Source organism: Pongo abelii, chromosome 23 (assembly GCF_028885655.2).
Source record: "Pongo abelii isolate AG06213 chromosome 23, NHGRI_mPonAbe1-v2.0_pri, whole genome shotgun sequence".
In the NCBI taxonomy this organism is placed as follows: domain Eukaryota; kingdom Metazoa; phylum Chordata; class Mammalia; order Primates; family Hominidae; genus Pongo; species Pongo abelii.
This window is the reverse complement of record NC_085929.1, coordinates 35,581,210-35,598,376: the sequence shown is the minus strand read 5'-3', so window position 1 is coordinate 35,598,376 and position 17,167 is coordinate 35,581,210. Positions and strand designations below refer to the sequence as shown.

At 48.8% G+C, this 17,167-nt stretch overlaps 1 protein-coding gene across 1 annotated transcript in view; it reads right to left on the bottom strand.

Annotated features, from left to right (window-relative positions):
* Nucleotides 1-468: 468 nt before the first annotated feature.
* Nucleotides 469-17,167, bottom strand: part of KREMEN1 (kringle containing transmembrane protein 1) — a 95,339-nt gene continuing 78,640 nt past the window's right edge. Inside the window, exon 10 of the mRNA XM_009234221.4 lies at nt 469-1,758. Within this exon, the coding sequence (XP_009232496.4) occupies nt 1,696-1,758 (63 nt within the window). The 3' untranslated portion in view covers nt 469-1,695. The remainder of the gene's footprint in view (nt 1,759-17,167) is intronic.

Sequence of the window (17,167 nt, the reverse complement as noted above, 5' to 3'; positions counted from 1 at the left end):
TAGGGCCGGCAACACGGACGTGCGACCTGTGGGCTGTTGCCCAGGGCCTGGTGGGCAGAGGGGCCCTGTGCTCCATTTAATGCTCTGCTGTTGCTGTCTTGAAATTCTTCATAGTTTTCCAATGGGGACTGCTCATTCTCATTCTCTCTCTTTTTTTTTTTTTTTTTTTGAGATAGAGTTTCACTCTTGTTGCCCAGGCTGGAGTGCAATGGCATGATCTTGACTCACTGCAACCTCCACTTCCCAGTTTCAAGCGATTCTCCTGCCTCAGCCTCCTGAGTAGCTGGGATTACAGGTGTCTGTCACCATGCCTGGCTAATTTTTATATTTTTATTAGAGACAGAGTTTCACCATGTTGACCACGCTGGTCTCAAACTCCTGACCTCAGGTGATCCACCCGCCTCAGCCTCCCAAAGTGTTGGGATTACAGGCGTAAGCCACCGTGCCCAGCCTCTCTTTTTTTTTTCTGAGACAGGGTCTCACTCTGTTGCCTACGCTGGAATGCAGTGGCGTTAGCTCACTGCAACAACCTCCGCCTCCCGGGTTCAAGCAATTCTTGTGCCTCAGCCTCCGAGTAGCTGGGATTACAGGTGTGTGCCACCATGCCCAACTAATTTTTGTATTTTTAGTAGAGATGGGTTTTCGCCATGTTGGCCAGGCTGGTCTCGAATTCCTGGCCTCAAGTGATCCGCCCTCCTCAGCCTCCCAAAGTGCTGGGATTACAGGCATGAACCACTGCGCCCAGTTGTGTGGGCTGCTTATTCTCATTTCATACTGGACCTTGCAGATTATATGGCCAGTCCTGAGGGTCTCGAGTCTTCGTGCGTGGGCCATCCACCAGGTACGCATCCATCTGGCATCACCCGTCATCCTCATCTTCTGCTGGGTGCCTTGCCACGTGGTGATGTCAAAGGCCTGTGGTTGAACTGATCATGGGATGTGGCGCTCAGGAGTGGTGTCCAGCTGGGAGCTTCAGGAATGCCCAAATCCTGCTTCCTGTGAAGTCCCCCAGCGAGATACAGGCACAAAGACACAGACGCACAGGAACCCAACGTGCCACTTGGTTCTGGGAGTCTCCAGAAAAAACCACAGTGGGCCTGGGGCCTTTTAAGGTCTCTGGGTGACGAGTCCCTCTTGGGATTAGACCATGGTGACTGCTGATCCTGAGCAAGTCACACAAAGCTTCATAACCGTTCCAGATGATAAAACATGGCACCAGGGCCGGATGCCAGTGGGAAGTCCCCCCTTCCGCTCTGGTTTTGTAGTTGCTTGCTGTGTGCTGTTTCCACGAGAGGACAAAGGGGAACTCACCACCGAGGGTCCCAAAGGAGGTGAGAAAAGTGCAACTGGATGTCACTCTCGGTCCTGCCTCAAGTGAGTCACACAGTTCTGACCGGCTGTGCGGAGACACCGTTTCTCTTTCTTTCTTTCTCTTCTTAGAGACGAGGTCCCACTCTGCTGCCCAGGCTGGAGTGTGGTGGTGTGATCATAGCTCACTGCAGCCTCGACCTCCTGGGCTCAAGCAATCCTCCCATCTCAGCCTCCCAAAGCGCTGGTATTACAGGCATGAACCACCACGCTGGGCCAGAGAGAGCCCACTGTTTGTTTCTGTGCAAGGAGAGGCAATGAAGGTGTCTCCTCTGCCCTCTGAAGTTGCCACCCAGTTATGCTCACGGAGCCTAGTTGTGTCTACGGTCAGATACTTCTGGGCTGCCCCTGAGACCAGATGAGTGATGTCACTGCAGAGTCCTGAATTGCCTGGGAAGGCAGGAAGGACAATGAGTGGTATCTGAAAGTACAGCCCTAGGCACGGAGGAAGAGAACAGTAAGAAGCATTTGACTGATTTTGGTCTCTTTTGTTTTGTTTTTGAGACAGGGCCTCACTCTGTCACCCAGGCTGGAGTGCAGTGGTCTGATCATGGCTCACTGCAGCCTCAAACTCTTGGACTCCAGCGATATTCCTGCCTCAGCTTCCTGAGTAGCTGGGACTACAGGCATGTGCCACCACACTAGGCTAATTTTTTTTGAAAGATGGGGTGTCACCATATTGCCCAGGCTGGTCTCAAACTCCTGGGCTCAAGTGATCCTTCCACATTGGCTTCCCAAAGTGCTGGAATTACAGGTGTGAGCCACCGCGCCTGGCCTGATCTTGGTCTCTTGATTTTCTGAAAGCTCCACCTCATTGTGACTAAAAGAGTTGAGAGAGGCTGGGTTTCTGTAACTTCTGCAGGTTGTAACATACTTTAAAGGTTCTAAACTATTACTAAGCGGATGATCAGTTCCTTAATTTGGGCTTTTGTAAAGTGGGCCAGAGTTTGAGGCTTAGGCTCGAGGTCTAGGGGGACCTCCCCATGCCTGTGCCCAAATACCGTATGGAAGAAGTCAATGAGCCCCAGCAGATGTGAGGAGCAGAAGTGACCCCCGGAAAGGCAGCTGTCCAGCAGGGTGCATGACCACAGGCTCCACACGAGCAGACACCTTGTCTCTGTTCCACGCCCTGTGTCCTTTGCATCCAGCAGAATACCAGTCACCTAGCAGGTGCTCAATAAGTATTTGCGGGAAAAAAAAAAAAGAGCCATCTGGTCACTCAGAAGCAGATGACTAGGAGGAGAGTGTGCATGTGTGTGCATGTGTGTGCATGTTATGGCGGGTGTGCATGTGGGTGATGTGTGCATGGGTACTTGTGTGCTTGCACCTGTGTGTGCATGTGTGCACACACGTGGTGTGTGTGTGGTGAGGGGATAGGTCTTCTGATAATGACCCTGCCTTCCAGCAAATTTGACCCAGTCACTGTCCTGGAACCTGACCCATTCTGAATGGCAGCCCCTCATCTTGGGGCAAAATGGGGAGTGACAGGAGAGAGGCAGCTCTTTCCTCTCCCCCCTGCTAACTGGCGCCCTCCCAGGGCCTAAGCTCCCCTTGACCTGTGTGGGAGTCTGAGAGAAGATGCCAGTCCCCCTGGGGACCTGGCCGGAGGAGAGAAACACAGTATCTTGCTACCTGGAGTCCAGCGTCGAATGGGGTTCGGGGGACACTTCTATCAGTCCTTGCTGCTATCACCTCTGCATACCATAGAGCTCCAACATAGCCAAGGACAGTGGGGTTCAAATCCAAGGCCTGCCACTTCTTAGTTGTTTGGTCTTGAGCAAAATGCCCTCTTTTGAGGAGGGGGAAAATTATTACTAGCCTGTTGTGATTACTGAACAGGATCATGAAGTAACATGTGGTGGGCGGCAGCCTCCAAGATGAGAGTGTGGCCAATGAGCCCCACCTCCTGGCTTCATGCCCTGGTACGGTCACCTCCCATACTGAAAAGGGCTGGCCTCTGTACCAACTGGATGTTGTGAAAATGACAGAGTATGATTTCTGAACTACTTTTTTTTGTGTGTGACAGGCTCTTGCTCTGTCACCCAGGCTGGAGTGCAGTGGCACAATCGTGGCTCACTGTACCTTTGAACTCCTGGGCTCAAGGAATCTCCCGTCTCAGCCTCCGGAGGACAAGTACACACTACCACATCTGGCTATTTTTTGAATTCTTTGTAGAGATAGGGCCTTGCTCTGTTGCCCTGGCCAGTCTTGAACTCCTGGCCTTTATTTTATTTTTTGAGATGGAGTCTCCCTCCGTTGCCCAGGCTGGAGTGCAATGGCACAATCTCGGCTCACTGCAACCTCCGCCTCCCAGGTTCAAGCAACTCCTCTGCCTCAGCCTCCCGAGCAGCTGGGACCACAGGCACGCACCACCATGCCCGGCTAATTTTCATATTTTTAGTAGGGACGGGGTTTCACCATATTGGCCAGGCTGGCCTAGAACTCCTGACTTTGTGATCCGCCTGCCTGGGCCTCCCAAAGTGCTGGGATTACAGGTGTGAGCCACCGTGCCTGGCCGAACTCCTGGCCTCTTGATCCCAAAGTGCTGGGATTACAGGTGTGAGCCACCATGCCTGGCCTAAACTGCTCTTGAATCCCTGACCCACAGAAACTCAGGATAATCACAGTTCCTTGTTTTTTTTTTTTTTTTTTTGAGATGGAGTTTCACTCTTGTAGCCCAGGCTGGAGTGCAGTGGCGTGATCTCGGCTCACTGCAACCTCTGCCTCCCGGGTTCAAGTGATTCTCCTGCCTCAGCCTCCCAAATAGCTGGGATTACAGGCACCCACCACCACGCCCAGCTAATTTTTGTATTTTTAGTAGAGACGGGGTTTCACTGTGTTGGCCAGGCTGGTCTCGAACTCCTGACCTCATGATCTGCCTGCCTCGGCCTCCAGTTCCTTGTTTTAAGCTGGTAAATTTTTGGATAGTTACATGGCAAAGGATTACAAATGCATGTGTGTAGTCCAATGCCTGGAGCACAGTAAGTGCTCAATAAATGATAGCAAGGCACTGTTACTAATCAACCTTCGTCACTGGAATCATGCTTTGTAACCAGATTGAGATCATCGTGCCAGGTTCCTTCTCTCCTTCCACCGTTCCAGCCAATACAACAAAGGACTGGTCCCATCAGTTTGCCACGTGTGTCCAGATTCCTCTTTGACTTCAAGAAGGCCCCCACACCATAGTCAACAGCCGTTTCCATTTTGGACTAGTTAATTGATATCCTGCTTTTGTAAATCTCTTACATCTGGAAAGTTCTTTTTAAAATGTAAGGTCCTCAGCTGGGCGCAGCAATGAGTGCCTGTAATCCCAGCTACTCGGGAGGCTGAGGTGGGAAGATCCCTTGAGCCCAGCGGTTTGAGGCTGCAGTGCGCTATGATTCAGCCTGTGAATGGGCCCTGCACTCCAGCCTGGGCAACATAGCAAGACCTCGTCTTTTTTTTCAACTTTTACTTTAGATGTAGGGCGTACATACGTAGGTTTGTTACATGGGTGTATTGCGTGATGCTGAGGTTTGGGATATGAATGATCCCATCAGCCAGGTGGTGAGCATAGTTCCCAAGACTTAGTTTTTCAACCCCTGCCCCCTTCTCTCCCTTCCCCCCTTAGTAGTCCCCAGTGTCTACTGTTGCCATCTTTATGTCCCTGAGTACCTGTATTAGTGTGTTCTCACACTGTTATAAAAAAATACCTGAGGCCGGGCGTGGTGGCTCATGCCTGTAATCCCAGCATTTTGGGAGGCTGAGGCGGGTGGATCACTTGAGGTCTGGAGTTCCAGACCAACCTGGCCAACATGGTGAAACCCTGTCTCTACTAAAAATACAAAAATTAGCTGGACGTGGTGGTGGCCCCTGTAATCCCAGCTATTCGGGAGGCTGAGGCAAGAGAATCGCTTGAACTCGGGAGGCGGATGTTGCAGTGAGCCGAGATCGCGCCACTGCACTCCAGCCTGGGCGATGAGAGGGAAACTCCATCTCAAAAAAAAAAAAAAAAACAAGAAAGAAATACCTGAAACTGGGTAATTTATAAAGGAAAGAGGCTTAATTGACTCACAGTTCCGCATTGTTTGCTGGGGAGGCCTCAGGAAACTCACAAGCATGGCGGAAGGCAAAAGGAGAAGCACACACCTCCTTCACAAAATGGCAGGAGAGCGTGAGGGCGAGAGCAAACAAAAATTCCACTTTTAAAACCATCAGATATCGCGAGACTCACTCACTATCACGAGAACGGAGGGGGGAGGGGGGAGGGGGGAGGGGGGAGGGGGAGGGGGGAGGGTGGGGGGGGAATTGCCCCCTTAATCCAATCACTTCCCTCCCTCACCGTGGGGATTACAGGTCCCTTCCTCAGCAAGCAGGGATTATGATTCGAGATGAGATTTGTGTGAGGACACGGAGCCAAACCATATCAGTACCCAATGTTTATGGTTTTATGTACTTGTGAATGGCCTCCAGCTGGATCTGTGTTGCTGCAAAGTACGTGATTTCATTCTTTTTTATGATTATGTGGTATTCCACAATGTATATGTACTACGATTTCTTTATCTAATCCACCACTGGTGGGCACCTACGTTGATTCCTTGTCTTTGCTATTGTGAATAGTGCTGCAATGAACACACAAGTGCCTATGTCATTCTGGTATAATACTTTGTTTTCTTTTGGATATATACCCAATAATGGAATTGCTTTTTTTTCTTTCTTGTTTTTTTTTTTTTTTTTTTTTTTTGGTGGCAGAGTTTTGCTCTTGTTGCCCAGGCTGGAATGCAGTGGCACAATCTCAGTTCACTGCAACCTCCACCTCCAGGGTTCAAGCAATTCTCATGCCTCCCAAGTAGCTGAGATTACAGGCGTCTGCCACCACGCCCAGCTAATTTTCTGTATTTTTAGTGGAAACGGGGTTTCACCATGTTGGCCAGGCTGGTCTTGAACTCCTGACCTCAGTTCATCCACCTGCCTCAGCCTCCCAGAATGCTGGGATTACAGGTGTGAGCCACTGCGCCCGGCCAGCATTGCTTTTCTTGTTCCAAGGGGAATGCTTCAGCGTTTGCTGGTTCAGTTCTGATGTTGGCTGTGGGTTTGTCATAGATGGCTCTTATTATTTTGAGGTACGTTCCTTCGATGCCTAGTTTCTTGAGGATTTTTGTCACGAAAGGATGTTGGATTTTATTGAAAGCATTTTCTGCATCTATTGGGATGATGGTTTTTGTTTGTAATTCTTTTTATGTGGTGAATCACGTTTATTGATTCATGCATGTTGAACCAATCTTGCATCACAGGAATGAAACCTACTTGATCATAGTGAATTAATCTTTTTTCTTTTCTTTTTTTGTTTTTTTGAGATAGAGTCTTGCCCTGTTGTTCAGGCTGGAGTGCAGTGGCACAATCTTGGCTCACTGCAACCTCCACCTCCAGGTTCAAGTGATTCTCCTGCCTCAGCCTCCCGAGGAGCTGGGATTACAGACATGCACCACCATACCTGGCTAATTTTTTGTATTTTTAGTAGAGACGGGGTTTCGCCACGTTGGTCAGGCTGGTCTCGAACTTATGGCCAGTGATCTATCCACCTCAGCCTCCCAAAGTGCTGGGATTACAGCATGAGCCACCACCCGGCCAACTTTTTGATGTGCTGTTTGAATTCAGTTTGCTAGTATTTTGTTGAGGATTGTTGTGTCTACGTTCATCAGGGATATTGGCCTGAAGCTTTCTTTTTTCACTGTGTCTTTGCCAGGTTTTGAGGTCAGGGTGATGCTGGCTTCATAGAATGAGTTAGAGAAGAGTTCCTCCTACCTGATTTTTTGGAATAGTTTCAGTAGAATTGGTAGCAGCTCTTCCTTGTACATCTGGTGGAATGTGGCTGTAAATCTAAGTGGTCCAAAGCTTTTTTTGGCTGGTAAGTTTTTTAGTACCAATTCAATTTCTTTTTTTTTTTTTTGAGATGTAGTCTCGATCTGTCACCCAGGCTGGAGTGCAGTGGCGCAATCTCGGCTCACTGCAAGCTCTGCCTCCCGGGTTCACGCCATTCTCCTGCCTCAGCCTCTCAAGTAGCTGGGACTACAGGCGCCCGCCACCACGCCTGGCTAATTTTTTGTATTTTTAGTAGAGATGGGGTTTCATCGTGTTAGCCAGGATGGTCTTGATCTCCTGACCTCATGATCTGCCCGCCTTGGCCCCCCAAAGTGCTAGGATTACAGGCATAAGCCACCACACCCAGCCAGTGCTGATTCAATTTCTGAAGATGATATTGATTTGTTCAGTCTTTCAGTTTCTTCCTGATTCACTCTTGGGAGATGGTGTGTTTCCAGGAATTTGTCTATTGCCTCTAGATTTTCTAGTTTATGTGTGCAGAGGTGTTCATAATAGTCTCTGAGGATCTTTTGTATTTCTTTTGTATTGTGGGGTCACTTATTACAAGTGACACCTTTGTTATTTCTGATTTTGCTTATTTGATCTCTCTTTTTTTCTTTGTTAACCTAGCTAGTGGTTTACTGATCCTGTTTATCCTTTCAAATAATCAACTTTTGGTTTTGCTGATTCTTTGTATGAATTTTTGTGTCTCAATTTCATTAAGTTCTACTCTGATTTTAGTTATTTCTTTTCTTCTGCTATCTTCTGGGTTAGTTTGTTCTTGTTTTTCTAGTTCCTCTATGTGCGATATTAGATGGTTAATTTGAGGTCTAACTTTTTGAGGTAGGTGTTTAGCACTATCAGCTTTCCTTTTAACACTGCTTTTGCTGCATCCCAGAGATTTTGGTATTTTGTATCTCTGTTTTCATTTCTTTCAAAGAATTTTTTTGATTTTGTGCCTTTATTTTGTTGTTTACCCCCAAAATCATTCAGGAGCAAGTCATTTAATTTTCATATAATTGTGTGGTTTTGAGAGATCTTAAGTATTTTTTTTTTTTTTTTGAGACAGAGTCTCGCTCTGTCACCCAGGCTGGAGTGCAGTGGCATGATCTCGGCTCACTGCAACCTCCACCTCCCAGGTTCAAGTGATTCTCCTGCCTCAGCCTCCCAAGTAGCTGGGATTACAGGCACCTGCCACCATGCTTAGCTAATTTTTTTTTTTTTTTGTATTTTTAGTTGAGACAGGGTTTCACCATGTTGGGCAGGCTGGTCTCGAACTCCTGACCTCAAGTGATCCACCTGCCTTGGCCTCCTGAAGTGCTAGGATTACAGGCGTGAGCCACCACACCCAGCCGAAATCTTCTTAGTATTTTCTGTCTTTATTCTCCTGTGGTCCAAGAGTATGGCTGGTATGATTTTGATTTTTTTGAGTGTATTGATACTTGCTCTATGGCCGAGCATGTGGTTGATCTTGGAATATGTTCCATGTGCAGATGAGAAGAATGTATATTCTGTGGCTGATGGATGGAGTTTTCCGTAGATGTCTAATAGGTCCATTGGCCAAGTGCTGAATTTAAGTCCAGAAATTCTTTGGTAGTTTTCTGCCTTGATGATCTGTCTAATGCTGTTAGTGGGGTGTTGAAGTCCTCCACTATTATGGGGCTAAGAAACCTTATCTTTAAAAAAATGTCCAGGTCTCCTTAAGTGTTTCTACATATATATAGGTAGAGTCCTCTGAGGTTAGCCTCCCTCTTGCTTTAATCTGATGTCCCCATCTTCCTATATGGGCACCTGGACTTCATCCACCCATATGCCATCCTCAACATCACATCATGTGCAGAGTTCATCATTCTCTGTTTGTGAAAAATCTCTCACCAGTAAGCACCTGTTTCTGACCAGTCTTGCTCCTTAGCAAGGAGAGTCTGAAACCTGTGCTTCCTGAATGTTTGTTTATTTATTTATTTATTTATTTTTGTTTTTGTTTTTGTTTTTTTAGACAGAGTCTCACTCTGTTGCCCAGGCTGGAGTGCAGTGATGCGATCTTGGCTCACTGCAACCTCCATCTCCTGGGTTCATGCAATTCTCCTGCCTCAGCCTCCTGAGTAGCTGGGATTACAGGCGTGCGTCAACACGCCTGGCTAATTTTTGTATTTTTAGTAGAGATAGGGTTTCACCATGTTGGTCAGGCTGGTCTCGAACTCCTGACCTCATGATCCACCCGCCTCAACCTCCCAAAGAGCTGGGATTACAGGCATCAGCCACCACTCCTGGCCTTTGGTTTTGTTTTGTTTTTGCTTCCCGAATGTTTACACCTGAGAACATTAAGGAGCAAAACACTCCTGGGCTGGCTGGGTGCAGTGGCTCATGCCTGAAATCCCAGCACTTTGGGAGGCCAAGGAGGAAGGATCACTTGAGCCCAGGAGTTCGAGACCAGCCTGGGCAACGAAGTGAGATCCTGTCTCTAAAAAAAAAAAAACACTTGCCTGGGCACCGTGGCTCATGCCTGTAATCTCAGCACTTTAGGAGGCCAAGGCAGGTGGATCACTTGAGGTCAGGAGTTCAAGACCAGCTCTGGCCAACATGGAGAAACCCTGTCTCTACTAAAAATACAAAAATTAGCCCAGCTTGGTGGCAGCTACATGTAATCCCAGCTACTTGGGAGGCTGAGGCAGGAGAATCGCTTGAACCCAGGAGGCGGAGGTTGCAGTGAGCTGAGCAGTGAGCCAGCCTGGGCAACAGAGTGAGACTCCGTCTCAAAAAACAAAAACAAAACAAAAAATCAACACTCTTGATCCGACCACTACTGCCAATCATCCTCCAGACCCATTTCCTGTAGTCTTGGTCTCTCACCAGGCTGGCAAATAACCATCAGCCACAGCCATGCCCTGGAGGTGGGGCCATCTGGAACTCAGGACTGACTTTGTAATTTGTGAGGCCCAGTGCAAAATAAAAATATGGGGCCCCTTCTTGGAAAATGATTAAGAATTTCAAGACAGTGACAGCTAGGGCCAAATGTGGGGCCTTTGTGAGGATGGGCCCTGTGTGACTGTGGAGGCTGCACATACGTGAAGCTGCCCTGCTGGTGGCAGAGACCTTTTCAGCCCTCTAGGCCCAGTTTCCCTAGAATTCCCCGTGCCCCATGTCGGCGCCTCTCCTCTGTTTTCCCTTTTCCTTCCCCAGTGCCCTCTCACATCCTCTTTTCTGCAAAGTGAGCCAGGAATCTTGGCTGGCATGGCCTCCCCTTGATGTCTTCAGGGCTATTGGGTTTCCCTTGACATTCATCTGGGGGACTCTGCCTCTTGCTCCGGCATCATTTTGTCCCTCTACTGCCATGGCTGGCTGCCTGTGAGGAACCTGGACCACATGGGGCTAGATTGCAAATTAGTACCCCGTGTTTTACCCGTGTTTCTCACACTGGGCCAGCCCACTTCACCAGCCTCATGCTCTCATGTGCTGAGCAACAATCTCAAGGCATTCTGGGCCCTGACATGACTACGAGCCTTTGAATAGTGTGGCAGAGACGGGCTATATATTCGCTAATTTCATTGTACACAACTCCTGGCCCACTGGAAGACTACATTTCCCAGTGGCCCTTGCATCCAGGTGAGACCATGTGACCTGTAACAGACAATGAAATGTGAGGGGAAATGAAGTACAGGACTCCTAGGCCATGTCCCTCTGCCATGTTTGCTCCCCCGACCTGCCTGTTTGTGACACAGATGGTGGAATGACAAGATGGAAGCAATCCCTTCTTACTTTGTAGTCTCCCTTAGAGGCTACACAATGCCCTTCTCCCAGCCCAAGGGCTCAATGAACGTATCTAGGGGGATTGGCTTTCTCCCCATTTTCCAAGGCGGGTCCTTGCCACCAGCCTCCATGTTTTCAGGAAGCTCCATGCAGCCATGGACATGACATTGCCCACAGAGGCAAAGTCATGGTGGGGGCTGGATGCGGTGGCACACACCTGTAATCCTAGCACTTTGGGAGGCCAAGGCAGATGGATCACTTGAGGCCAGGAGTTCGAGACCAGCCTGGTCAACATGGTGAAACACCGTCTCTACTAAAAATACAAAAATTAGCTGGGCGTGGTGGTGCATGCCTGTAATCCCAGCTACTCGGGAGGCTGAGGCAGGAGAATCACTTGAACCCAGGAGGTGGAGGTTGCAGTGAGCTGAGATCACGCTGCTGCACTCCAGCCTGGGTGACAAGAGCAAGACTCCGTCTCAAACAACAATGAAAAAACAAAGTCATGGTGGGGCCTTGGAAAGAAGGCAATCCCCCAGCCTGTCATGATGGAATTCTGGTCCCGGGGCAGCTGAGAGCTGTCCCCTCGCTCTCTCTGGCTATATCCAAGGGAAGATCTGACTGTAATCTTTGTGTGGAGCCCCCACAGGTCAGCTCCTCTGAGCTTGGCATAGTTTGTAGAAGCCTGAAGATGATAACCCTCTGGAAAGAGTTTTCCAATATGAATATGTGGAGATGGGCAGGTGTGGCTTCAAAGCTGTAAAAAGGGTTCAGTCCATCTTTGCCCCCACTTACAAGCAGGATGACCTTGGGCTAGGAACACCTGTCTGAAGAAGAGATTTTATCCACCCAGGATTAAGTGATGGCAGCACAGACTTTATTTCTCCAAGACTCAATGTCCTCATCTATAAAAATGGGAATAGAACTGTACCTACCTCATGGGGTTGCTGGGAGAGTCAAAGGAAATAAGGCACCATATGTAGAGTTGAGCGGGGAGCCTGGTCCGAGGGTGTTTAGCAAATGTCAATGTCAAGATGACCGAGCGCCCTCCCCTCAGCAGCCTCGCTCCTCCCAGCTCTGCGTGCAGGCCCTGGGGCTCCCCTGAGTGGTTTGATGAATGCTAGGGCTGCTCACAGCCCTTCATCTGGAATGGGGTGCAGCAGTGTGGGGGCCTTCTTAGGGGTGGGTTCCTAGTACCTCATTTAGAGTTTTGAAGAGGCAGCCAGTGTCCTGTGCGGAGAGCATTCCAAGGCCTGGAAGGCCCACCAATCACCAAGTTCTAGCACAGGCCCAATCAATCACTCCCACAACCTGCTGCAGACTGGCTGGCGGAAGATCAGATGCCCTGGTTGCTGAGGGTTAATTACCATCTTGGCACCCATTGGCTCAGGGAGAAATTGCAAGAGTCTTTCTCTTTTTGTCTCTTTCCAAAGGCATAAACATTTGTACTGCAAGTGGCCCAGGGGGCCTGGAGATGTTTATTTTGTAGTTAACAAAGAGAAGGACATTTTGGCTTGGGAGCTGAGCATTCTGCGGGCCCAAAGCTTCTGGGAGACTCCCTGCACTGGGAGGTGTCTCCAGGAGTGGCTCAGGGTGGGGCAGGGCAGTGGCGTGGGTGACGCTGGGCAGCAGAATAGATGTCTAGTCCAGGGCATTGGCCAGGCCCCCTCTTGGGGGCAAGCAGGGGAAGCAGTGTTCCTCAGTGCTCCTAGTGTGTGCTGGAAACACACGCACCAGCCTTTTAACAGTGCTTCTACTGAGCAGTGTGACAGTGAGAGAGACTTATGTTGTTCTTTTTATGTGCTTTCCAAATTTTTTTTTTTTTTTGAGATGGAGTTTCGCTCTTGTTGCCCAGGCTGGAATGCAGTGGCAACGTCTCAGCTCACTGCAACCTCCGCTTCCCGGGTTCAAGTGATTCTCCTGCCTCAGCCTCTTGAGTAGCTGGGATTACAGGCACTCGCCACCACACCCAGCTAATTTTTGTATTTTTAGTAGAGACAGGGTTTCGCCATGTTGACCAGGCTGATCTCAAACCCCTGACCTCAGGTGATCCGCCTGCCTTGGCCTCTCAAAGTGCTGGGATTACAGGTGTGAGCCACTGTGCCCAGCCTCCAAATTTTAAAATAATCCACCTGCACTTTATTTTCAAACTTGCACATGTAATGCATGAATGTAAGAGATTCAAGCCACGTATAAATATATCAAATAAAATGTGAAAATCTAAGTGTCCTCATCTTCTCTTTTCCTTTTTTTTTGGAGACAGGGTTTCACTCTGTTGCCCAGGCTGGAGTGCAATGGTGTGATCATGGCTCACTGCAGCCTAGACCTCCCAGACTCAAGTGATTCTCCCACTTCAGCCTCCTGAGTACCTAGGACTACAGGCACACACCACCATGCTTGGCTAATTTTTATATTTTTTGTAGACACTGGGTTTTGCCATGTTGCCCAGGCTGGTCTCGAACTTCTGGGCTCAAGAGATCCACTTACCTTGGCCTCCCAAAGTGCTGGGATTACAGGCATGAGCAACTGCCCCTGGCCTCCCCGTCTTCCTCCCTTCCTTTTCCAAAGGTGACCACGATAAGAGTTAGGCACAGACCTTGCAGGGTTTTGCTGGTGCCTTTGTATACACATACATATATTTCCCTCCCTCTTTTTAAAATTTGGCCAAAAAAAAAAATTACACTTATGCTTTGTTCTTTGACTTTTTTCATGTAAGATATTCTGATACAGTGTATGTAGAGGCACTACATTAATTTGTTCTTTTTTTTTTTCATTGCCTTTGGAGATTTACACCACATTAATTTCAATGGTGACATAGGATTTCATAGTATGGAGGTAGAATAATTCATCTGATCACTTATCTGACGGAATGAGTTCTTTAGAGGGCTTGGTGAGAGTGAGACCTGGGCTAATGTCCAGGTTTAGAGTCAGGAAACCTGTGACATTATTTTTTTCTTTTTCCTTTTCTCTCGCAATTTTGCCCAAGCTGATTCTGAACTGCTGGGCTCAAGGCATCCTTCCCCTCAGCCTCCAGAGTAGCTGGGATTACAGGCACGCATCACTGCGCTGGGCAAAAAATCCGTGTAACTGTAATGGGAGGGCTTGAGTGCAGTTGCTGCTCAGGGCTGGCCTTCTTCCGCAGATCTGCGGTCTTACCACGGGGCGGCGCTGGTGAGCAAGCCTGCGCCGGGACGGCTCCTGCAGGAAAGGCGAGGTCGGCAGGAGGCGGCGGCTGGGGGTTCTGCCGCAGCGGGAGCTGGGCGGGCGGGCAGCTTCTTACCTTTGCCATCTGGGCCCAGGGGCCTTAGCCTATTTGTCCACCTGCAGCATTGGGGGAACTATGAGGACATTCAAATTCTGCATTTGTTCCCTTACCTGAAGCAACAGATAAGGAAATCCACTGCAGGCAGGGAGTCGGCAGAAAACGGTATTTTCACCCAACAGCTAGGTCCCTAAGAAAGTGAAGGTCGGTAGATACTTTTATTAAATGAGGTCACATACTGAAGGTCTTGGGGAAAACCAGCTACTTGAAGGATCCAAGTCAGGAATTATTCTCTAAGGAGGGAACTGCCCCTACTTTGTGCGTTGTAAACTTGGAGTTTGATAAATACGGTTCTCAATCTGAACTGAAAGGCAGGGCACATCTGAGGTCCCCCCTGCTCCTGGTGGTCCTCTTAGTTTACTGATAAAAATCGTTAAAATTTGTTGAGGACTCACAGGCCAGTCACTGAGCTAAATATTGTACCTTTCTTATTTCATTTAATCTTCACAACAACCCTATGAGAAACTACTGCTGTATCTCTTTTCTTTTTTTTTTTTTTTTTTTTTTTTTTTTTTTTTTTTTTTTTGAGATGAAGTCTCACCCTGTTACCCAGGCTGGAGTGCAATGGCGCGATCTCGGCCCACTGCAACTTCCGCCTCCCAGGTTCAAGCGATTCGCCTGCCTCAGCCTCCTGGAGTAGCTGGGATTACAGGTGCCCGTCACCACGCCAGGCTAATTTTTTGTATCTTTAGTAGAGAGGGGGTTTCAACATGTTGTCCAGGCTGGTCTCAAATTCCTGACCTCAGGTGATCCGCCCGCCTTGGCCTCCGAAAGTGCTAGGATTATAGGCGTGAGCCACCGCGCCCAGCCTGTACCTATTTTATAGATGAATAAATGGAGGTTATAAAGGAGCCAGGCATGGTGGCTGGTGCCTGTAATCTCAGCACTTTGGGAGGCCAAGACAAGAGGATCACTTGAGCCCAGGAGTTCAAGACTAACCTGGGCAACATAGTGAGACCCTGTCTCTACAATAATTAAAAAAAAAAAAATCAGCTGGACGTAGCAGCCCACGCCTGTGGTCCCAGCTACTCAGGAAGCTGAGATGGAAGGATTATTCAAACCCAGGAGAGTGAGGCTGCAATGAGCTATGATTGTGCTGTCAGAGGCAATGGAACCAGAGCGACTCCATCTTGAATAGGGGCTGGATAAAATGAGGCTGAGACCAGCTGGGCTGCATTCTAAGGAGGTCGGGCATTCTTAGTCACAGGATGAGACAGGAGGTCAGCAGGACTGGTTTCACAAGATACGGGTCACAAAGACCCCGCTGATAAAATGAGATGCAGTGAAGAAGCCGGACAAAACCCGCCAAAACCAACATGGCAATGAAAGTGACCTCTGGTTGTCGTCACTGGTCATTATATGCTAATTATAATTCATTAGCATGTGAAAAGGCACTCCCACCAGGGCCATGACAGTTTATGAATGCCATAGCAATATGTGGAGTTTACCCTATATGGTCTAAAAAGGGAAGGAACCCTCAGTTCCAGGAACTCCCCACTCCTTTCCCACAAAACTCATGAATAATCCATCTCTTGTTTAGTATATAATCAAGAAATAACCGTAAGTCTACTCAGTCAAGCAGCCCATGCCACTGCTCTGCCTATGGAGTAGCCTTCCTTTATTCCTTTACTTTCTTAATAGACTTGCTTTCACTTCACTGTCAGCTCACTCTTGAGTTCCTTCCTGCTTCAAGCCAGGAACCCATGAGGCCTCCCAGGCTGAATCCCAGTTTTGGAGTTTACCCTGTGACGGTGCCACTGCTCTCCAGCCTGGGCGACAGAGTGAGACCCTGTCTTTAGAGAGAGAAAAAAAGGAAAGGTTGTGCTTGGCAGGCAGTGTGCCAGAGCCCCAAGAGTCAGCAGGAGGGGTTGGGGGGAGAGAGGGGGGTGCAAGGGGCGGGGAGGAGCTGGAGAAAGTTGAGCAGATTCTGTCTCCCGCTAGGGCAGATCCCAGCCCAGTAAGTCAGCTCACAGAAGGGCAGGGCTCGCCTGTCTCACAGGACTGAGAAGAAAGGCGAGTTTCTAAGAGACTGGAGGACTCCCTACATGGGAAAGGGAAGTGATTTTAGCCCGTTTGGCTGGGAGTTCGGCTGATGGTTCCAACTCATGGGTATTAGCAGAGGGGAACAAGGAATTGCTGAGGATGGCAAATTGGTTATAATTAAGAGAACCTGGGAGATGCAAAACAATGTGAAGGCCACCAGCTGTCCTGGATCTGGAGCCTCTGTCCTTGGAGCCACTTGCAGGGGGTTGGAGGGATGGCTCAGGAAACCAGCCGCCCTCCCCTGCAGTGCAGACCATTCAGCAAAGACTGCAGGAGGATGGAGCCTCTCTGCCTGATATTCCCAGGGCCCAGGGGACTGCCCTTGCTCCTGGGTCTTCCTTCCTGCTTCACTGTCACCTTTTCTTCCTCCACGATTTAAATGCACCCATCTTGTCTCTTAGGAAAGCAAACAGGCTTGGGAGTGGGCTCAAATCCTGACTCCTGTGTGTTTTTTTTTTTTTTTTTTTTTTTTTTAAGACAGAGTCTTGCTCTGTCTCCCAGGCTGGAGTGCAATGGCACAATCTCGGCTCACGGCAACCTCCACCTCCCCGGTTCAAGCGATTCTCCTGCCTCAGACTCCCGAGTAGCTGGGATTACAGGCACGTGCTACCATACCTGGGTAATTTTTATATTTTTAGTAGAGACAGGGTTTCACCATGTTGGCCAGGCTAGTCTCAAACTCCTGACCTCAAGTGATCCACCCACCTCAGCCTCCCAAAGTGCTGGGATTACAGGCATGAGACATCATGCCTGGCCGGTTTTTACACTTTTTAATTTTGGGGGGAAAAAATCAAAAGAATAGCATTTTGTAGCATTTCCTGACACACGAACATTATATAAACTTCAGGT